The sequence below is a fragment of the Hippocampus guttulatus genome, chromosome 15, assembly GCF_054856545.1.
Source record: "Hippocampus guttulatus isolate MCC_2025c chromosome 15, RoL_Hgut_1.0, whole genome shotgun sequence".
In the NCBI taxonomy this organism is placed as follows: Eukaryota; Metazoa; Chordata; class Actinopteri; order Syngnathiformes; family Syngnathidae; genus Hippocampus; species Hippocampus guttulatus.
In genome coordinates, this window is record NC_141275.1 from 12,349,011 (window position 1) to 12,372,153 (window position 23,143).

A 23,143-nucleotide genomic window follows, 5' to 3' on the forward strand; every position below is an offset into this window, starting at 1 on the left:
CGAACACGCGTGATCTCCACCGAAGTGCCGTATGAGTCATGGCGCCGCCTGACTCATGCAACCGTGAGGTTGCGGAGGACGCCGCCGCCTTGCCGGATCGAAATGACTTCGTTTGGTACTTGGAGACATCGCATTGTTTCTCGAAATCTCTGCGAGTGCTGACGCGTTCAAAAGATCGCGATCTTTGTCTTTTGTTACGATTATGTTAAGGCCAATTAAGTCGGTCCTGTCAGGTTGTCATTTTTTTAACGCAGTGTCACTTCTGTCCTGGTTTCCGCAGAAGTACAGGTACCAGGATGAGGAGACGCCCCCTTTGGAGCACAGCCCGGCACATCTGGCTGCGGGGAAAAGTGCCGAAATGCTGCACATGAGCGACAAGAACCTCGCCGCCATGGAGGCCATCCACGGCTACACGCCGCACACGCATATCTCTCCCGTCAAGGTGAGGACAACTCGCCCCAGCTGATGGCTGTTGTTGATCAACATCGAACGCCGTGAGGGCCCCCCAATGCAACTTGCCAGTCAGCACTTGCGGGGGGCAGCGCGGACAGAACGACACGTTTCGCGGCGCGCCTCAGTCATCGGCATCGATTCCAATTCAAATGTTGTCCATTCGCCCACCGTAAGCGCGAGTTGATGTTCTGCTGGTTATCGCCGGCGTCGCAGCCTTTCAATTTCCTTAAGAGACTTCGTTTTGTGAGGTCGGCAAATCTAGCGATGACGTCACCGCGGACGATTCGAACGCATACTGCTGTAAGTCAAAACTGCTGCACTTTAAATTCATTTGAGTGTATCGTATTGTGAAATCCCAACCCGGTGCATCGATAAATTTTGCGCCAGGCGGAAAGGAGCACTTGAAGCGACTTGATATGGCATCTTAACAGCGTGATAATCGAAGTGCAAGCCCAACATGAGAGGCGGTCAGGAAATATTCGTCAAAGATTCATTTCGCCAAATAGGTTTGCAAGGTGGAAGGCCGGGAAGGCTGTCACAACAAAGGCTTTCATCGCCGCTTGTTTGGAGCCTGTGAAAAGGTTGCCGAGTGATTACTAAGAACGGAAATTAAAGGACTCGCGCAGAAGTTTACCTGATCAAATTTCAAAACGCAGCCGGGATAAGGTTGATCTAGCCTCGGTGGGGGTCAAATCAGGTTTGTTTTTTTTAAAACTGTACTAAATAATTCTAGAATTTTACATCGCACAGACGACAGGCACAATTTGGATACGAGTCCCTTCGGCTCCCTCCACAGGCACCAAACTGCAGCGCGATATTAAGTCGACACACCGACACGTCTTGCAACGCAAACGCGGCGAGACACCAAAGCAAAGTCGCATCAAAGAAACCTGACGGCCGTCACTTTGGAACAGCACGGCGGGGATACAGCACGTGCAAACGGTAGATGCCCGCTTAACTCATTCACTCCCAAAGACGTTTTAAAACGTCTTTTCAGACTTGATCTAGAATTGGCTGGTACTGAATTAATAACGATCCGCTTCACAAGCCCGTTCGTGTTGGAACACCTTGAGCGGCTTTGATGCGTTACTCTGTGTACAGGAAGTGAGTCACGTGGGCCTGCCCTATCACAAAGGAGCACAAGTGTCCATGATTGTTTTGTTTTTGTTTTTAACGAGGAGAGAGAACACTCTGAGAAACTGAGCTCTGCCCCCGGCAAATTTAAATCAGGCCGCGCTCAGGTTGAGCTGCGGTGCTCGTGGAGCTTTGTCCCGCGGTGTGCTGGGGGGTATTTGAGGGAAAAGCTGCCAAACCGGCCAGCGAGGTGAATCAACGGGCATCGGGAAGTGAGCGACCGCAAGCAGCACGGAGCGTCTCATTAGTGGACACGGGGCATCAGGCTACCGTCTCTTTTTAATGTTATTTTAATGAGCAGCGCATCTGCGTGCTCGCATAGATTAGCGGCAGGCAGTAAAAATCGTGCCACTGTGGAATTGTTTGAAACATTTCACCCTGTAAAAACAGTTGTTTTAACCCTTACTACGGTGTGATCAGGTTACAGGGTGCATGAAAGGGGTTAACGTGAAGTCATAATTTGGGGGACTACTTTTTACTTTTACTCAAGTTATGTCATTCAACATTAGCAGGACTCCTTTTTTTTTTTTTGGTACTCTATACACCTTTGCTACAACTACACTAAGCTCACACGGCACTGTGGCAAAGAAAAAATTGGCAAAAAAAATAGAAGAAAGGAATCAAACCAAAAGATCTTTCTACCAGATTTCACTCGCTTTAAAAAGGTGGGAGATACAATGTCCCATCCCCATGTTTCTTGGAGGCTTGATTAATTCCCTTAATCTTAGGGGAGATTGTCATCCAGCACCAAGCTGTGGATTCAGTAATTATTCAGAGACGAGCGGTGCACCATTTATAGTGGAAACGTGGGGAGGGGAGAGAGGGGGGGGGGGGGGTCATGCAGAGGCGTGCTTCTCTCCGTAAAATCTACCATTACCAGATAATCAAAGTCTATTTAATTTAATTTTTTTTTTCACTCTGTGGTGTGTGCCACAGAGTATTTCGAATCCATTACATGAGTCATTCATTCCTCCCAGGGGCGGGTGGTACCCGAAAAAAATGGATTTCTTCTCTCTGTGCGTGTGCTGGGTCCGCTTGGCAAAACAGCAGCATTGTTTTCACGCTAGATGTGAGCGAGAGCAACTTTGCGGTTCCTTTTCCAACACCGTGGCAGCGGTGCCCACACCGGATGTGGAAAGAGGACGCACGACAAAAAGAGTCAACTGAAGTAGAACAAAAGTTCCGTTCATAATTGAGGTATTTGCGCGCAGTCAGCAGGAAGCAAAAACTGCATGGCGAAGAGCTGGGGGGGGGGGCGATTTTGAGAGACCAGAAAAAAATAGGAAAAAAAAAGTTGATTTTGGTGTTTTAATGGAAACTATAAATAAATATCGTAGTCTGTCCTATCATTACCGCAAGCTAAACCCGACGTGTCTCCTGCACTCTCATTTGACGACAAAATTTAGATGAAGACGACTTTGTTTGACTGTTTTGACTCTAAATGATGAGGAGACATGCAACGCATACAACAAAATTATCCATCCGCAGGCTAGCGCCAATTCATTCGCTCCGTTATCGTAATGGGACAGTCAAACAGGCCTAAACATTTCCCCCCCCGCAACATGCGTCCTCCGATGCTCCATTAAAAGTGTCTTCGCTGCAGCGTAATAATGAGGCATTTTACGGCGCAAAACAATGCGCTGACGCAAAAAGTGATTAACTATAGGCTGCGGATGCATATAATGCGCGGCCGCCTGCTGACCGTTTATCTCAGTAGCCTTAACGGCTGATTTTGGCTAATAGAGCGTCGATTGTTTGTGTGCGAGCTTTTCTCCTTTTAAAGATAGAATGAATCTCAAAAAGAATGATCATTAACCCTGTGATCTGGTAACGTGATAAGCTGTCCACTGGAGTAACCGCTGAAAGGGTTAAAAAAAACAAAAACATTCATGTGGCAACTGAGACTTTTCCTTCCACACAGGCATTTGTTTGCATGTCGCGTGCGCTTTTTTTAATCGCTGCGTCACGGTGAGATGTTTGTGACCAGTTTTCCCTCCCCTGCATGTGGCCTATCCGCTTGTATTGTAGTTTCACACAACCTGTTGATTTGTAAGCTTCTCCTTCGCCTTGCGCCAACGCCTCCTTGAGCCTGCGCTCGCAACAATTTCATATCGAAAGCAATGCGCGGCAATGATGGTAAACGGTGCATATCTTTGTCTAAGGGATGACTTCCTGTTAAAATTCGTGAGATCATAGGTCGCCTTCATCCCTCTCTTGTTGATAGCAGCAAAGAGAAAAAAAAACGAAAAAAAAAAACAATAAAAATGAAAATTACAATCCGGTTCGAACCCTAAAAATTAAAGACCTTGTTAACATGTGTACTAAAACATCGTAGATGCCATAAAAACTCAATAAATCAGCTTCGTCGAGCCTGTCCAGACTATTAGGCTTTCATATTGAAAAGTGGAGTGGAGTTTAATTACCGGTAGGTGTTGATGACAACTCGGGAACAGTAAGGGCAAAGACATAAATACGCAAGGCCTGGGGAAAATGGTGTCCCTCACATTTGGCAGAAGAAGAGAAGTCATAGTGAGAAGACAAATGAGAAAATAGAAGGCCAGGGGGAAAGGGAGGCTTCGGGCTCTGGGGGTTAAAGTAAATGCTTCAACTCTCTGCTATTTTAACAACTAGGGGAATGTGCACCTGAGCAAGGCAGATTGATCTTCGGAGGAACCGTTATTTAGCGGGCTGTGTTTGTGTTAGAAAAAGGAATTGTCGTCAGATTGGATCGCTGAAAACCTGCCCACTGGAAATAAATATGAACACAATCAGTGTATTGTATAGCGTACCATCCCGACCGATATATATTTTGTTGTCATTAGGATTCCAAAGGCAACCGAACAAAAGATTCAGTTCAATCTGTGTAGGGACACGGGGAGGGGGGCAATGTTGTTTGTTTGAATTTTGAAACAAATTCCCACATAGAAAATGGAAGCTAGTGGTTTTGCAGGCTCGTTTTAAGCAACATTTTAGCAGAGGTTAAGGGCACTGCGTACATTTTTTTAATGTGCTGTATTTTTTTTTCCATACATGAACCAAAAAGGAAAGCATTTCTTACCTAACATCGCGTTTCGTCGTGTTTAAATGACAAAAGCACTGAAGCCATTCGAACCAAAATTCAAACACGCAAACGAGGGGTGACGTCATCCAGTGGCTGTTTTCATTGGCCAATGCTAAATGATGGCGGTGATACACTAAATGGACTACAACTCCCAGATAACATTTCGCACTCCTCTCTCCGTCGAACCGGACTACAGTACAGTACTGAATTAAATACATTTAAAATCAATCTCAAAGGCTCATGTATTGAAATAATTGCCAAACACGCTAACGGGACACATTCGCTATAATTATAGTTAGTTTTGGAAACGTGAAATGTTCTCAAAACACTTTTTTTTTAATATCGTGTTTTCAATTTTAGTTAAGGTGATTTCTTCAACTTCCGCTAATTAAAATAACCTTGCAGTTCAGAGCCCTATTTTACTGAAAATGTTGGTCGAATTTGTACAATTAGTACACTAACTATAAAGGTTCCGGTTTTCAGCCTACCAATAACTATTTCATGGCAATCAGTTCAAGGGCTTGATTGAAACACAGCGTGTTATGAAAATGAACGTGCACATAGAGTTGGGAATGCGCTCAGATTGAAGTGGGCGTGGTCCTAATTCACTAGGGAGCAATATATTTCATGGATTTTAATTATAGCCTTCATCAATATTTATAGTAGCTGATCTCGGTTCTTCTATCAGCTCTGGTGACCTGCTTTCTAACATTTTCTGCCGAGAGCTCACTGCGACATGAAGCTGTCAGCATCCGCTCTGATAAATTAAAACATAAAATAAGCCTTTGTTCTACCCTCCCTTGAGCCCACCCGCACGTCCAGCACAATTACCCTCTCCCTTTTGTTGTTTTGCAGCCTGTATTGATGTCGACAGGACACACTCCAATGTACACTTCTGCTGTTTCCACACTGGTAAGAGCACTAACCTGCGCCTGTAGGGAAAGCCCGAACGTTGTCATCATCTGTCATCACTGTCCAGACTTGCATGTGTGCTCGTTTCCTGTCATTTTCCTCAATCTGGTTTTGGCTCAGGTCTTTTACAGATTAAAATGACAGAATGATCCACCATTCCAAAGAAATTCATCTGTAGCAAGGATGAGGTCATCTTTTTGATGGTTGTGTGATGTTACGGTGTCCTAACTCAGTGTCTCGGTGTGAATATCTTCTCTGCAGTGGAAATAAATGTGTGTGACACAATGTGGATTACACGATTGTTCCAATAACGCGCACGCATAGTATGCTGCCTTCAAATTTTCCCCTTGTAATTTAGCACATACAGACACATCCTAAAACATGTGGATGGGCACGTCAGTGGTAAGAGCAACGACGTAATAAATCCCCGCGGGGTCAACCTTTCAAACGTCCGTGGCCCGCGGTTGAAAGCGAAAACATCAATAGTCCTGATTGCAGATCACTCATTAACCTATAGGTGTCAGTGTTTGACCGTGCGACGTGGCGTTCCTGACCTCGAACAGATCATTATTACGATTTCTGAATAAACTTGTCATAATCAGTCAGGTGGCGTTGATCTCATGCCCCGTGAATTGCTCACGTCACTTTTTGAAAACCAAAAAGTCAGCTGCCGGGAGCCCGCGACACACAACAGCGAGCACGACAACGTATCAAATGATTATTTTGAATCTCCCACAGGCTTGTCCTTCTCCCACAGGCTTATCCTTCTATTTTTCTCACAATGGTTTGGCGGAGAAGGCGCCGCCTCTGTGATGCATTGCAGTATGCGCGTGGGCACCATCGCAGCCGGTGTAGTACTCGCGTGGTCGTGTTCGTGTGTAGGCGGTGTCGTCAGTCTGTCGCTTTTATTGCATTAATGGCGCAGGGCTCGCCACCAGCACTCCAGGCCTCACTGATTTACAGGTAGGAGGCTCTCAGCGAACATGGCAATACTTGGGTAAAGTAGGTAAGAGGAGAATTCTGGGTGATAAACAGGATCCGGCAAACATCTGCTTTCGCTTCGGTAAAAATCAATGCACATTATGGGACTGCATGAAGGAATCATGAGCCAATGCCGATATGGGCGCCGCCATTTTCCACTTCTGCTGACTGTCAATCACAAATCCGGCACTGTCGCTATTAAATTCGTGATTGGATGAGCGCGTCGGGTGCGTCCGCTGCACAGGTTGGATTTTTGGGGGGGCAAATTTACAGTCGACCGTAAACATTCATTGTTTCAATTAGCAAAGCAACGACACAATAAATATCAACACAGCGCAGAAAATATTTTGCCATTCCAAAAAACACAAAAAAAATCAGACTTTTTTTTGTTGCCATTAACAGAATAAGTGAGATTTTTCCCCTCCGAAAATAACAGAGATAGTCCCCAAAATAGGTTAATTTGAGAATATGTGTGGGTCCAAAGTACTAATACCTTTCTGACAGCGCCAGTCAAAACATTTTCAAACAATGTGTACACAGATATTGTATCCGATTAGATTGTGATGGTAAACCTAATGCTGGAAGGGGGGGGGGCAATGAGTGTGTGTTTGAGATCATAGAGAGATCATCATTTATTGAGACAATAAAGACGACAGTACACACAACATGCTATGAGTCCCACACCTACAGAGCTGGAGAGAACCAGCAGGCAGCTCTTCTTATCATTCCACTTTGTCTTTTCTCATCTAAAAAGGATGCAAATCACTGTCGCGCCAAAAAAAAACCCTCATGTTTTTCACACAAATCATCCTCAAAGACTGTCACCCCCTTGCTGATGTGTCTGACATCCATCTTTAATTGCAGGCTTCTATAGCATTCCCCCCCAAGAGATCTCGATGATACCATCCCCTCTCTGCTCTGCACTTTTGTCATCCTGTATCTGCTGTCTATCTTCATTTTCCTCGCCCTCCTTACTTTTCTTTAATAAATGTTTGAAGATGTCCCTGCAGCTTCAGTGTAATTACCGTGCGCCAGCAGTCCAGGTCCGCTGGGAAGGGAAGGGCATAACTATGCATGAAAGAGGAGGGGGGGGGGGGGGATGAGAGCTGCGCACACACTGTATAAATGACAGACGACAGCTAGCGAGAGCCCGCACTTAGAAAGGTGACATAATTGGAAAGGTAAGGTGGAGGCGTTTTCGCTAACAAAATGAGAACGTCAAGTTGACGGCTTGTCCTTCCGCATGTCCTTATATCAGTCTGATCAATGGGTACCGTACGTCTCCTGCGCGGATGCATGGGCAACCGGCGGCGATGCGGCCCGCGACCACACTGAGTGGCCCAGCGATTAATAAAAACTAAATAAAATAAAATTTGCGTGGAGTTTCAGCGATTATCGCTGACTCGCTATCTATCCGACTTCTAAACCTGCTTGTGATGCGGGGCCAGTTTGAGCTGCTCGTCCTTCAAAGTTCCACCACAGCATAATTCCCCTCTCGCATCACCAGCACGGCCATTATATTGAAAGACAGCCGAGTAATTGCCAACAAAATTCCCCGCTCGCTCCTCTTTGCCTCAGCGCCACGGGAGGGGAGGAGTAAAGTACAGTATAGCAGCAGAAAACATGAACTGCATTTTTCAACTGAGCGCAGACCGGCAGCCGAGCGACGTCGCTATCCCTGCCCGCTGATATGGATGATGGAGGACGTCAGGGATTAGTCCTGGGGTTTTTTTTTTTTTTGGAATGGGTGACTTCTTAAGACAGGACGACAAGGACTCGGATAATAGCCGTGAGTCATATCAGGGATGAGGAATTTGCAAAGCTCAAGCTGTTATTTTCAGGGTTGCAGATGAGGTCTATACCGTTCTGAGACAGCAGGGAGGAGGAGGACACTAATTGGGTCATGCACGTTCTGCCCAAAGCCCAGTACAATCGACCAGAGTGGTTCGTCTAGGCCGTGGACAAGCAGGTGTTAAGTGGGAATACCGCGGATGATTCCGTTTCATCAAAGTGACGTGGAAGCTACGTGGACTTTTGAACCAATGTTTTGAAATCGCTTTGCATGAACGCAGTGTTTTGGGCAGCAGGCGCTTCTTGCGTGCAACCGGAACTCTTCACGACACACATTACTGAGTGCGCGCGTCTTTTTTGGAGATGTGTGCAGGGTTTACGCTCTAACTAAACCATCATTTAGACCTCCGCACTGAGGTAAAAATGTTTATGAGCGCGGGGCGTGCGAAAAACATGGGCTGCCGGCTCCTCAACAATGTACGGAACCCCAAGAAACGACCGCATCATACAAGGGTAGGTTTGCGTTTCCTCTTGCGGTCGTATTATTTGTCCATTGATGGTAGTCAGAGTTGTGGATTGGATTGTACATTTTTCAGGCTCATCAATTTGTACTCATATACAGTATCGTACTAAAAAAAAAAAAAGCCCCATATTTCTTCGTATCGTGGTTGAGGGCATTCACACAGTTGACCCAGTAACAGAAGGTGCCAGATGTCTATAGGAGTGCTAAATTTTATTTTTGGATTTTCAGTGTAACCTCAAATAATATTGTACATTGATAAATATCACCTAATTTAAAAAAAGAAAAATGCATATACTGTACATGTTGATTTAATTACCTCATATTTGAACGGATTCTTGTTTGGAATTCCAACCTGGCAAACAAAGCAAACACAAATATATCAACAACATATTCGACAAACTGTACAATGATATCATAATATATGAAAATAATATATTACAATATAACCTATTTTTTGGAAACAGGCCCTCGGGCTCCTCAGGTGGTCCTTGGTGGCTTACTTGGCGCACGCGGGTCCCACGTTGGCGACCCCCAGTGTTAAATCATATTTACTGCACGTTTGTGACTCAACTTCTATCGATGTGAAACATTGGGCTCTGTGTTCGTCATATTCCCGCAAACGTGGAGGTGGTGGCCATCTGCGTACACGTTAATGCACAATGCCACCTTTTCTAACACCCCACGCGCAGGACTTAATAGTGAGCCAACAAACAGGAAATCTGCTTCATCCGACATCTAAATTAACTTCTGCGCCGCCATGACCTCAACCAGCACTAAAATCAGCACACTTCGCTTTATCATATCGCCGACATTAATAAAACGGCTCACCAAATACACAGAGCTTCTCATTATGCCGTCGTAATGCAAGACTCAGTCTACGGTACGATCATCTAACTTGTTCTGGCTCGAAAGGAAAAATATTGTTTCTTACTGTACTACGTACAAACATTTGGTGCTTCCCACGATGCTTGTATTGCTTAATTGTTGCAGTAATTTATTGGGTAGTTGAAAGGAAAACATTAAACTTGTCGACTGTTTAATGGGCCTTCCAACTGCGGGGCGTGCAACCTCTCTGATGCATCATTTGCATTTTTACAAATTGAGGCGGGGAGGTTCAACACCCGTTAGGTGATTGATTGATGTTAAATATTTATATATTTTAGACACAAAAAAAAAAACCTAACAGGTTATTTAAATATCCTGCTTCACTCTGATGAGGATAATCAGACAAAGCAACCAAATACAGATGCCAATCCGAAAATTCCCAACGTTCCGCACGGTCAGAATTTGTGCAGGACAGCTGGCTCTACATTATCTTTCCTCTCTGCTAGCTATATTCATTATTTCTGTCTGGGGAATAGATGAGGATGAATTTGACGTCATGTTCGACGGCACGGCCCGCTGGCAACAGCTACACATTGATGCATTGCACAGGCACGGTTTTAATGGTAGAGTGAGCATTATGAGGAGGCGGCAGGAGACTTGTATTTATCGTTTCGAGGCTGCTAGATTGGAACCGTTATCATTAACGCGAGGGTAACGGCAACCCTCACGGTAACGATTTCCGATTGTGTTTCATCGGCTTTTTACGGCTCTTCCCCTGACATGTAAATGCTGCAAATACGCGGTGGTGAAAAATCACCTTAATTAGAACTCGCGCTCGGCCCCCAGCGAGCTCATCGTACAAATAGTTAAGCTCTTTCACGTGAACATTTTTCAGCATCACGATCGTCAATCGATGGCAGATATGGTGCAGGGAACACGCAAAGCCTTCACAAAATCCAAATGAATGTCTATGAGAAAGGCCGAAATGGCCTGCTATGAAATTAACGTGCGAGTCGGGTCAGAATTCAACTCGTCATAGTCCGTTACTGCAGTACGGTATCACGCCACACGGTGGCGCCTCGTTCACTTACTTTAGTCAACTTTAGTGTGTGAGTTGACTCAAGTAACATCGTACTTTTTTTTTTCTTTTTCTTTTTTGGTCATGGAATCGTCTCTTAAATCGCTCATGGTAAATCGGAGTGACTGTTATTTCATTCTGCGATTGGCTGGCAACTGATTCAGGGTGTCCCCGCCTACTGCCCGAAGACGGCTGGGATAGGCTCCAGCACCCCCCGCAACCCTAGTGAGGATCAAGCGGTTCGGAGAATGGATGGATGGATGTTATTTCATTTACAATAAACGAGTTTTTGCTGGTTACCTCGTCAGGTCAGACCACCACGTTACAAACTCAACTTACAGCACTTGTATAAAAACAGGACCGTGTCGTTATTTCCTGAAACAATTCCAATATGCCTTGAAGTGCAGGATAACGCAGTGACTTGCGTCACAATCTCGCGCACAGCCGTGTCCGATCAATGGTGCTATACAGTGAGTGCTTTCTATCCTTAACATATCAAAGTGTGAAATAAGGAACTCAAGGGAAGGTGATTAAAAGCAATTCGTCCACACATTCAGTCTGTTTAGCGTAGTTGGCCCCTTACAGCATTGATAACACATGCGGGACAGTCCTTTAAAACAGCCATACCAAGATAAGGCAACGGCTTCCAGTTGAGGTAATAGTGGCAAGCATGAATTATTTATCTGACCCTCGTGAAAACATAATAGCAACCGGCATGAGCTCTTGACTCATTATCCCGTATCCTTGAACGTAACAACCACGGCAAAGTGGGGAAAGCCGTACGCCGAGAGCCAAAATGGCCATTTGTCATTTCTGCGACGGGAAGGTTTCACGGTTATTCTGACGAGAGCTGCCATGTCTTTGACTCTCTGGCATGATTCTATTATATAATTCACATGTCTTCTCTCCTTCTCTCTCGCTCCAGGGAAATAGTCCTCCTGTGGTGGTGAACACGGACACACTCGATGGATCGCCATATGTAAGGACCGACGTCTAGTCTCGAACGCGACGCGACAAAATGACGTTGAGAGAAATTCTCTTGACCGACGGTCGCCACGTTGACGATTAATTCGGTAGAATGATAACAGTGCTGGACGGCTTCGCTTCAGGTCCTCATATCATTGCCAGTGTGATTGATTGTATGTGCGACTGACATGGGCCACCGGCCAACGTGTTTTTAGCGGGTGGTTGGATGTAACGAAAAGCATTTTGAGGATCAACAAAATGGGGCATCAACTATTTTTTGTTACAGTTCGAATGCTGGTTAAAAAAAAAAAGTTGTTTCTAGGTCAGACATCAGTTCCTTCAATTTTGTTTTCCACAGGGGACGCCCTTAATTGCCAAGGTACTACTGATGAGTTTTTATGCTCTTCAGCCAGAAGGCAAATTAGAGCAAAAGAACAATGTGGCTATTCATCAATCGGGTACCTTACTGGCATAATCATAATAATGCTTCCAAAAAAAAGGGGGAGTGGGGGGGTGGGTAAGGGTTAAATATAGCAAATAGAAGTGTGTCCATGTCCTTGACGACCGAAATCTTAACTGTTTTTCTTTTTTTTTTTTTTTTTTAATTAAGATGACTAATTTTAGAAATGATTTTGGATCTTATTCTCTTTCGACAGTCAATTAACTCATTTATATTCTGGCAGGTGAATGGCACAGAAGGGGAAATCGAATATGAGGAAATCACACTGGAGAGAGTAAGTGCCAACAACAAATTCATCATCTCGCCCGGCCGGATCTTGACTCAGCATGATTACTTTGATCGTTTTGCACGATTCGGTTGGAATCTAAAAACTGAAGCCTTTGTCGTGTCCTTATCAGTAGTTAAAAGTCACAAAGTGCAAAACAAAATACAAGATTAAAGTAGACGAAACTAAAAGCATTAGAAGCACAGTTAGTACTGGATAGTCAATAGATCAATTAAAGTGATTTTCATTGATGGACAATGCACATAATGAAGAATTATTCACTGTGTTGGGGGTTTTTTTTCTCCTTACTTGTAATTGCTGCTGTAGGGGAACTCAGGCCTGGGATTCAGCATAGCAGGGGGAACCGACAATCCTCACGTGGGTGACGACCCGAGCATCTTCATCACAAAAATCATACCTGGAGGAGCAGCGGCTCAGGACGGACGCCTAAGGTAACACACTTGGGGGCTTTACAAAATAAAACACAAATTACAGGGGCATGAATACATCCAGGGACAGGGTGCAATAGAAAGATGAGTTAGCCGGCTTAGCGTTGAGCTTTCAAATTGCAATATATTAAAATCATTAAATTTAAAAAAAAAAATAAAGACTCAGGTTACATCGATTTGCCACAACTGGAGTTCCAAAGCACTTTTCTCAGTCAAAGACGAAAAAATTCAGAGTTTCCTGGAATGCAGCGTTTAACGACCCTCGAGAGCCATGCCCGAAACTTTCCGCAGCCCTCACTCGGCACAGAATCTTACAAAATTGAGCCCGCTATAATTGGAATGGCCATGAAATCAATTTCAAGCACATGCAAACGGAAATAGCGATAAGCCAAGTATTTAGTCTCTTGGGAAAAGTACTGTGAACATTCTAAAATAGAGAATGAATTAAAAACACGACGTGCCTAGTGCAGATAGGAAGACCCACGATGACGCTCATCATTCCCAAAAGTTTTTGGGCTGCTATTCATTTTTCGACATTGTTTTTTTTTTTTGAAAGATGGGAGAAGTATTGTACGTGGATGGATGAACGGATGGATGAATACCTTTTTGGACCACCGCAATGTTTTTGTTCCCTTCTCGCTTCCCTTCGGTAGTGTGAACGACTGCATCCTCTTTGTGAATGACGTTGACGTAAGAGAGGTGACACACAGCCAGGCTGTGGAGGCTCTGAAGGAAGCAGGTGCTATCGTCCGCCTTTACGTTCTCCGTCGGAAACCTGCGGCGGAGAAGATCACTGAGCTCAAACTTATCAAAGGGCCAAAAGGTACGTCAAAACTGCGGATCCAAGATCAATTTTCCTGGCTCGAAGGATGATGTCATCACGGCTAAAATGTACTCTCTGGCTTGAGAACATTTTTTGAGGCATTGACCCGTTCCTCTTTGGTTGGATGTGGACTTTTAAGGGCTAGGTTTCAGTATTGCCGGAGGAGTTGGAAACCAGCACATACCAGGAGATAACAGCATCTATGTCACCAAAATCATCGAAGGTGGAGCAGCACACAAAGATGGACGCCTGCAGATCGGGGATAAGATCTTGGCGGTCAGTCACTCTTTTATGATATTGCCACCCACGATTCCACAATAGCAAAATAGCATTTTCCAGGGCTCCTGTCAGTCACGGGCCCTTGAATCACCCCCCCCCCCCCACCCATTAAGGCCCCCACAGAGACCCTACGTCTCCCATTTAACCGAGCACGACATAGCCACACACATACAGTATATTCATAACTATCAATAAATGAGTGGGATGTAATGTCAGAACGTTACCGCCACCTGCTGGACAGTAGACACAATAGCAGCTGACTTCTGACTTGGAAGGTTTGTTGAGTGTATCATGTGTAATGATGTTGTTTTAGCAATGAAAAATGAACTTTGTCTTGTTCCCTCTGCTTTCCGGGCGGATCTGATTATGCCAATGTGTCGCCTTGATTATTTTGTGCTCAGAGGCCTCGTCTCGTTCACGCGATCTCTCGCGGCGTGATTGATTGCGTTCGCCTGTTTCTTTATGGTCAATCGTTAATAGGTAAATAACGTCTGTCTGGAAGACGTCATGCATGAAGATGCGGTGGGGGCACTGAAGAACACAGCCGAGGTGGTGTACCTCAGGGTGGCCAAGCCCAACAACCTGTTTCTGACCAACTCCTATAACCCTCCCGATCTCACCAACAGTAAGTCTACCTCAAAAAGGAATGCGGGGAATGCAAAGAAGACGGGATTAGGAGGTCAGCGTGGTTGACATAAGGCAGCTAAAAAGTGTTTGCCATCATGTCCAAGCTTTTGGCGAATGTGCTTCCAATATTATACACCCACGGAAAGAACCAAATTTAGAAGAACAGTTAAAAATAGAGGCGCAAGGACATAGCATCTTTCTGAAATGACTGCAGATGAATGTGGGCGCCGTGCGAGAATTCAAAGATGAGGTCGAAAGGCTTCAGGCTTTGTATTAGGGATGCACCAATGCCCCCCCCCCCACCCCTTCCACCGAGCATGAGTAAAAATACTCGGGTGGCCAAAGTTTCATGCAAGCCGAACACTTTTGAGAGTGACAGCTTGTTGAGACTGACATTTTAACATCGGACCACATGTTTTTTGTTTTTTTTGGGACAGTCTTGCCAAACATTTCACTTCAATGTCGCCTGCAACACTTAGCTCGAGCATAAAACTGGCAGGACAACTGAAGTGATGCGTCACACCATCGCTTACTTCTCCTTCTTCTCTACAGTTTTTTTTTTTTTAAACGGCTATTCGAGTTAAGGCGAAGTCAGTTATCGATGCCCGATGAACTATCACTTTCTAATGTCTATTTCCTAGCATATTCCCACATGGATACTGAACTCAGCCACCCCAACTACCTTGGCTCCGATTACCCGCAAGCCCTCACTCCCACCTCACCGAGTCGCTTTTCACCTGTTCTACACGGCCTGATGGGAGACGACGACATCCCCAGGTGAGAAATGTCACTTGAGCCCCATTGACAGGTTTGGAAGCATTCCCCTCGGGTTTTCCTCTCCTTTTCCAGAGAACCTCGCCGGGTTCTCATTCACCGAGGCTCCACGGGTCTCGGATTCAATATCGTTGGGGGAGAAGATGGAGAGGGGATTTTTATCTCTTTCATCCTGGCAGGAGGGCCAGCCGACCTCAGCGGAGAGCTTCACAAGGGCGATCAGATCCTCAGTGTAAAGACGCGCTCAGCGGCTCGCCGACAATTACTCCCTCGGCCTTTTTTGAGCGCGTGGCCGCTTAACGTTCCATCCGCGTTTGTCAGGTGAACGGCGTGGACCTGCGAATGGCCACGCACGAGCAGGCGGCCGCGGCTCTGAAGAACGCCGGCCAGACGGTGACCATCATCGCTCAGTATAGACCAGACGGTAAAGCCCGAAACCGCAGCACGTCAACAAGGTTTCTTTCAAGAATCTATAAATAGGATTCGCGCTACCCCAATCAGAGTACAGTCGTTTTGAGGCCAAGATCCACGACTTGAGGGAGCAGTTGATGAACAGCAGCATGGGCTCCGGGACGACCACGCTACGAAGCAATCCGAAGAGGGGCTTCTACATCAGGTACGTGTGTGAATCCGTCGCGGCCGAGAAGAAAATGGCCCCTTCGGTCGTCAGAATTGATACAATGCATAGCTGAAGCGCCCTCGTCCAAATATCTTCCGTTTTGAGACTAAATCCAGATTAAACAGAGATTTACAAAAGTGTGTGGGCATTATAATCATATACTGATTCTGATCATTTGATTGCCTTTGGGAAGAACCATTTTATCAGTGGAGTGCAGGTCATTATCGTCAGCCTTAAAAACCCCAGGATGGGATTGTGATTAAGGGCTGTAATGTGCTAGGGAAAAAAAAACAGCGGTCAGGGCATGATTGTCTTAAAAAAAATTTTAAAGGGTGTTGCTTCAGTGAAAAATTTAAATTTCGACTTCTAAGTGACTCATAAGTGCGGCGCGGAGTTTGCATGTTCTCCCCTTGCCTGCGTGGGTTTTCTCCGGGTGCTCAGGTTTCCTCCCACATTCCGAAAACATGCGTGGCAGATTAATGGAACGCCTTAAATTGTCCCGAGGTGTGATTCTGAGCGCGAATGGTCGTTCGTCTATGCGCGCCCTTCTATCGGCCTGGGTGACCCTTGTGAGGATAAGCAGATCAGAAAATGGATGGAAGTGACTCATAAAAGGTTTAATAGTGTCCAGTAATGAAATTGCGATGGCCAATGTCGAGATGTGGAATCGATACGACGATTGTATTTTCCAAGGGCTCTGTTTGACTACGACAAGACGGCGGACTGCGGCTTCCTCAGCCAGGCGCTTGGCTTCAGGTTTGGGGACGTTCTCCACGTGTTGGACTGCGGGGACGAGGAATGGTGGCAGGCGCGCAAGGTCAGCCCCCAGAACGAGGCTGAGGAGGTTGGCTTCATTCCCAGCAAACACAGGTCAGACACACACGCCGTCCTTCACAATGCACAGCCCCCCTCCTCAATTCCTGCCTTTCATTTTGCTTTTCTTATGCTTCCGTGCCCAGGGTGGAAAGAAAAGAGTGGTCACGCGTCAACACCAAAGAGAGGGTAGGTTCAGAAAGCTCATTATCCCAGACTAGCCCGCTTGGATTGTTTTTCATTTTAGCGTGTCGATCTTTATCGTTGTCCTCGTAGGATCACGGTCGGGACACGATGGGAACGCAAGGTAATTAGCGGGCTTCCTCGTCGATACATTTGCAACACGAGAGCGGGATTTGGGAAGTCACATACTGCCGAGACACAAAACGCTGTACTGCTCGCTAATATAAATAATAGCTCTGAAGCAAGCTCTGTTCACGTACTATTTAATTCTCGTAAGAAAACCTTCGACTGGGCGATCATAATCACCTCCTCCGTCTTTCCCGTGTTGGTTCATCATAAAAGAAATCCGATTCTTTTCTCCTCCGTCACACACTTTGACACCCAACGAGCTCACAAATGCTAACACAAACCTGAATGTCGTATGACCAAGGCGAAAAGAAATCTGGCTGATTGCTTCCCTGATCTGTCACCAGGGAGAGATAAAACATCGCACAGTTATGAGACCGTCACCCAAGTGGAAGGTAAGGCGGTCAAATCCGTGGACTTTTTGAATCATTGTCATTTTCTATGCATGCTAAATGTCCACGCGCTCTTCTCACTTCATTAGTTCACTACGCAAGGCCCATCATCATCCTGGGACCTGTGAAGGACAGGATAAACGATGACCTATTGTCCGAGTTCCCTGACAAGTTTGGCTCGTGCGTCCCACGTAAGTAATGGCGCTGTCAATCAAATCAACGACACACGGCTGCAACGCCACTCGCAGCCTTTTTTTTTTTCGAGGCGAGTCTTTCCTCCGGGAGATGTATTTGCTCTCCTTTCGCCATTGGGCCGATGCGCCAGGTTGAAGAACGTTTTTGTCGTATGAACAGACACCACGCGTCCCAAACGGGAGTACGAAGTGGATGGGCGGGACTACCACTTTGTGTCGTCAAGGGAACAGATGGAGAAAGACATCCAGAGCCATCGCTTCATCGAAGCGGGCCAGTATAACAGTCATCTGTACGGCACCAGTGTCCAGAGTGTCCGCGAGGTGGCTGAACAGGTGCGTACAAAAAAAAAAGCAAGAATATCGAGCAGGATACTGAAACTTCATTTTCATACACTCCTACAAAATCTTGACGTTTGGTCATCCGGTAAATGTGAAAAACGTGCTTTTAATTGCCCGGGAAATATAAGGTCTAGAGCGCAGGTGTTAAACTTAAGGCCCCGGGGGCCAGATCTGGCCCGCCACGTCATTTCACGTGGCCCGCGAAAGCAAATCAAACTTGTCAACTTCCATGATGCTAGCTAAGATCGCTATCAAAATGTAAAATTCTTACATGTAATAAATAAGAGAGATACTCTAGTGTAAGCATTTTTTTGTTACCAAACCCCTCATGTCAATAACTTAAACAATAGCTGGATCAACCGTTCTTCTTTAAATGCTTCCAGTCCTAACGGTCTCAAGGGAAACAGTAACAAAAATGTGGCTCGAGACATAAATGAGTTTGACACCCTCTGGTCTCGAGCAATGGTTGATATTTTTAGCTTTAGAAAAACTCACATGCAGTTGAAAACGGTGTTGAAGTTACAACGCGGCTCGTTTGCGCACGCAGCAAGGGAAACACTGCATTCTGGACGTGTCGGCCAACGCTGTCCGACGACTACAAGCCGCTCAGCTTCATCCTATTGCCATCTTCGTCCGGCCTAAGTCACTGGAGAATGTTCTGTACGTACACTTCAACTTGGTTCAAAATCAATTCATGCGTGTTGAAATTAAGTACTGCAACAGATCTTTTTTTTTTTATTTGCTTGTGCGGACAGAGAGATTAACACTCGCCTGACCGAGGAGCAGGCCAGAAAAGGAATGGACCGAGCCCTCAAACTAGAACAAGATTTCCTCGAGTGTTTCTCCGGTAAGAGCAGAATACTGCGGAAGACTAAAATACACAACTTATATTGGCTGCCAACAGGAACAGGTGGTTGCACACTTGAATCCTAGCTGACGAGAACATATAGAGCGCTAACAGTTTTGCCGGCTAATTATACAGGAGCCACGTGTAGCATGGAGTGGTAACTTTGCGTTTTTCACAATCACAATAATAACCGAGTCCACTATAAAAGGTATGGACATATAAAAAAAAAGAAAAAAATGGTGGCAAAATGGCTAACAGCCCAAAAAATATGGACAGGAATTTGCTCAAAGCAAACGAATGCTCACGAAAAACTGCACTCAAACGTGTGCACCTGTCAAAATAAAAAAAAGGAAGGTGCAAAGTTGTATGCCTGCACGTGACTTTCATGCTAACCAGTGAATTTGGGTTCTGGCAACACCAGATGGTGAAACGTCAGCTCAAGCATCTGCATTTGCACCCCACTGCACTTTTAGTCGCAAAATTGCTCCATTTAATGCAAGAGAGACTTTCGATACAGATTTGAGTACATAGTTCCAGTTCATCGCACACGCGTATTTGATCACTCCAGATGGCGGTAATTTGTTGTGGTTGTTGTTGTTGTTTTTTTTTAACTCTACCAACCGATGTTAAGCCATGCACCTTTTGCAAAAATGAGCGTCACATTTACATTTTTGGCGCTTGACTTTTGAGAGGCCTCAGCATGTTTTGACATTTCGGAGACATTTTCGGGGCAAATACCAGCAGTCTGAGGAATATAAATGAGGCCGCACACCTACCAGAATCCAATCGCGTGTGGTTTCAGGTCTTGAGCATCTTGTTTGGTTTGCCTTCTCTTTCCTTGTCCTGCAGCTGTTGTCGAAGGAGATAGCTTTGAAGAGGTCTATCACAAAGTAAAGACAGTGATCGAGGAGCAATCAGGGCCTTATATTTGGATTCCCACCCGGGAGAGGCTGTGATGCCCTCCCTGCCCCGCATATCATCGACCGATTCACGCCACCACCCTTCACCGCCGAGCCGGCCGCGCCTCCTGGGCCGTCCTCCAGAGAGGCTTCACTGAAGAAGACAGATAACAAAAACAGGAAGTGACGACGTGAGAAACAAAAAATGAGACGGACACACACTGATGTGTAATTAGACTGAAACAGACTTAATTAGTATTCCACTTCCATGAGGCAGAGACTGACGCCACGTTCACACCTGGCACTAAAAAGCCATTTCACCCCCCAAACCGGGGACACAAGATGTCCGGGAGAGAGTTGGTGTCAGAATGAATGTGTGGCGATGACGAGGAACACACCTCAGCTTTTGTTCCTCGGCATCTAGCAGAGCGAAAATGTCCTCACATCCAAAGGAGTCGAATGAATGGGATGAGTTCCGGCAATATCCCGGATGCATTTTGGTGTCAAGTGTGAACTGATGCATATCTCATCTGTCGCGAAAACAGTCTGGAGGTAAACAAGACATCAGGTTTGAGCAGAGATGTAAAAAAAGGTAGTACAGGGTGACATGGGTGGATCCCAAGGTAGTTTGAAGCCTACAACTGACATGGAGGTGCCCTAAAAGACTTTGGTTACCCCATTTTTTTTTGTTTCCCATCCACTGACTATCTGTCCACCAGTCAACTCTGCCTTGTTTCAGGACAGAAAATGAGTAGTGGGTGCTGCTGAGACCCCCATGGCCAAAAACGTCTTCTATGGGCTGCAATCAGTGTTTGTTTTTTTACTCAGTTCTGAAGTGAACTCGAAAAATCCAACCCCAGTGACCAAGACTGATCACTCGTCAAATATCACAAGGCACTATTATTGAAAGGCTGTGGAAACTATTATAATGAGAGAAGGAAAAAAAATAAAATAAAGAATATGCATTGTGCATGCATCCTCAAAGACAGAATGACAGGATAACAAAGAAAGCTGTAGGGGAGGGCTGGAAAAAAATCCTTTAAAAAGGCAAGTTAAGGAGAGTGCGAGTTAGTTTTTGAAGCATGTCTCGTGATGAACGAAGAGAGACACGGTCACTTGTGAGCAGAGCAGAAAGTATTGACACACACGTTAGCGTCCTTCTGCGCACACACGCCCAAGCACGTCCGCTAACACTAATTGTAACCTCAGGCTGTAAGCTAGCAGAGCCCTCGGCAAGAGGCGTCGTCTGTTCCGACCTTTGTGTGGTCACAAACCTGGATGAATGTTATCACTCTCTGGGCACCATCAGCAGAGCTTGAACGCAGCCATCACTCTTCCGAACCGAACCCCTTTCAGCCACAGACATCCACACTGTTTCCCAGTGGCTGTCCTAAAAGCCATGACGTCACGGTGTTTGCGTGTGGGAGGCACAGGTCTTCTTTTACTCTCTTGCTTCCGATTCTACTCTGCTTTCTCCCCTTTTGTGACCGTACATATTAAAGCTAAGTCACAAATAAATGGTCTATATATATATATATACAAATATAAATATATACACATATATCTTTTTTATGACGATTTCTATCAGGACTATAGTCTGTACAAAAAAAAACTATATATATATCTCCAAACACGTTCCATTGGTTCCTTTGTTTGAATTTGGAGTTTGATTTGTGGAATTTAATCACTCAGCGAAAAGCTACACAGAAATGTTGAATGTGAAGGAGACCTCACGAGTACATGTGACCTGTGAGTCGTCAGTTGAAAACCAATGGACACGTGACGTCGATGCAATGCAGATGTGTGTGAGTGTGCGCAAGTGCGAGGGTACTTAAAATATGAAATAGTAGATGATACTATTTGAGAAAATCTGTCCTTTGTAAACACCCACGATCGGTTGCGATGTATAATGGGTGGTGTGCGTACGTGTGCAAGAGAGAGTGTAAGACGCGCACGCGGTGTAGTGCAATACGGCGATGATGTTATGCAAAGAGGGTTAGACAGTATGTGTCCAGATTTTAAATTATTAATTGCACTGAAAGCATTTTACTCCACAGGTAAAAAATAAAAATAAAATAGGCGAAAAAGCTAAAGGATTTTTCCAAGGTTTTATGAAGCATGTGTTTGTGTTGAGTTCTTTTTCATTTTACGGAATTCTTAAGAGTGCAGGTAAAGTTTTGATTGCTCAGTCATATTTATTGTTGATTTTTTTTTCTTTTGTTCACTGACTTCCTTCAGATCCCGACGGGAGAGCCGAAGCTCGCTGATGACAAATATCAATTTATGTTTTGTTTATTTATTTGAAATTGTCTGTATATTTTTATATTATTTTCCACATACGAGAGAGGGGTTTTTTTTTGTTTGTTTTTTTGCGGTCTTGCTGTACATAAGACGCCGTCTGACTTTAGAGTTAGCCTTGGACACTGCAGAATTGATGCAATTGATGCAAACTACTGAATCCTACGGCCCAATTTAACACACACACACACACACACACACACACACACACACACACACACACACACACACACACACACACACACACATATAAAGCAAGTATTCAGCCACATCCATGAATCGAATGTTTCAGTTTGTTCATTTGAGGGTTACGTGTATTTCTTAATTTCTCAATATCTCTCTCAGCCATCCATATCATAGTGTGATATTCTTCATTAAAATAAAGTATCTTAATTTTTACAGAAGAGACTGATGACAACAGTCAACTGATGCAGAAAATTACATTTAACAAATGACAAGATCAAGCAAATGAAAATGTTCCAGTTCAGTGAAGCGCTTGTTGTAAATTAGCTATGACATAATAAAATTGATTTAAAATGCTTTTGAGAATGGACTCTGAAGGCTTGTTTATTTGGATTTACGTTGGACATACAGTAAATGTGTGGCGCGGTCTGGGTTGATGGTTTGCGGTGCCACCAGGGGAGGGCACTCCTTCTCCGTTTATAAACTCTCACGCTGCCTCCGAACTTCCTCATCTCTGCAACCATTTCCTCCCGACGAAAGCACACAGGGGAGGATCTTTGTGAATATGGCAAACAATAGTCCGTGCGTGTGCGCATGCAAATGAATGCAAAACATGAAAAGTGCCATTTCATGCCAAGACTTAAGAAGAATATATTGGGCTTTTTTTTTCTACCCTGTCTGTTTCTTCAAACAAGCACAGAAATAATGATGATAAGATTCTCCAAACCTATATAGCCCTGTTATGCCAGGCGTACACAAAACGAAGACTTCCATAATTATTGTAAGCGACTCATTAGGCGCAGTCATTTTACAGCAGAGGATAAAGAATATACGCCGGTGTGTATCGTC

General features: G+C 45.0%; 1 protein-coding gene and 1 long non-coding RNA gene across 5 annotated transcripts in view; one reads left to right on the forward strand and one right to left on the reverse strand.

Moving 5' to 3' along the window:
- dlg4a (discs, large homolog 4a (Drosophila)) overlaps positions 1-22,660 on the forward strand; it is a 37,111-nt gene extending 14,451 nt beyond the window's left edge. For 2 of the 3 annotated variants that reach the window (XM_086130641.1, XM_086130643.1), the window contains exons 2-22: positions 281-442; positions 5,504-5,560; positions 11,684-11,737; positions 12,408-12,458; positions 12,777-12,901; positions 13,552-13,721; positions 13,861-13,997; positions 14,481-14,625; positions 15,269-15,404; positions 15,477-15,633; positions 15,723-15,825; positions 15,903-16,017; positions 16,714-16,890; positions 16,980-17,022; positions 17,110-17,140; positions 17,490-17,537; positions 17,624-17,725; positions 17,889-18,061; positions 18,615-18,727; positions 18,823-18,914; positions 19,764-22,660. In XM_086130641.1, the coding sequence (XP_085986767.1) occupies positions 281-442; positions 5,504-5,560; positions 11,684-11,737; positions 12,408-12,458; positions 12,777-12,901; positions 13,552-13,721; positions 13,861-13,997; positions 14,481-14,625; positions 15,269-15,404; positions 15,477-15,633; positions 15,723-15,825; positions 15,903-16,017; positions 16,714-16,890; positions 16,980-17,022; positions 17,110-17,140; positions 17,490-17,537; positions 17,624-17,725; positions 17,889-18,061; positions 18,615-18,727; positions 18,823-18,914; positions 19,764-19,870 (2,298 nt within the window). In that variant the 3' untranslated portion in view covers positions 19,871-22,660. The remainder of the gene's footprint in view (positions 1-280; positions 443-5,503; positions 5,561-11,683; positions 11,738-12,407; positions 12,459-12,776; positions 12,902-13,551; positions 13,722-13,860; positions 13,998-14,480; positions 14,626-15,268; positions 15,405-15,476; positions 15,634-15,722; positions 15,826-15,902; positions 16,018-16,713; positions 16,891-16,979; positions 17,023-17,109; positions 17,141-17,489; positions 17,538-17,623; positions 17,726-17,888; positions 18,062-18,614; positions 18,728-18,822; positions 18,915-19,763) is intronic. The other variant, XM_086130642.1, reaches the window with a different exon arrangement.
- Positions 7,173-21,211, reverse strand: LOC147193929 (uncharacterized). Of its 2 annotated transcripts, none has more exons than XR_015103031.1 (6): positions 21,088-21,211; positions 20,212-20,359; positions 19,691-19,967; positions 13,501-13,673; positions 12,759-12,896; positions 7,173-9,207 (listed from the first exon to the last, which is right to left on the reverse strand). It is a non-coding gene; the product is annotated as an uncharacterized LOC147193929 (long non-coding RNA). The 2 variants fall into 2 exon arrangements; XR_015103032.1 differs by having other exon boundaries at positions 12,759-12,917.
- Positions 22,661-23,143: the final 483 nt, after the last annotated feature.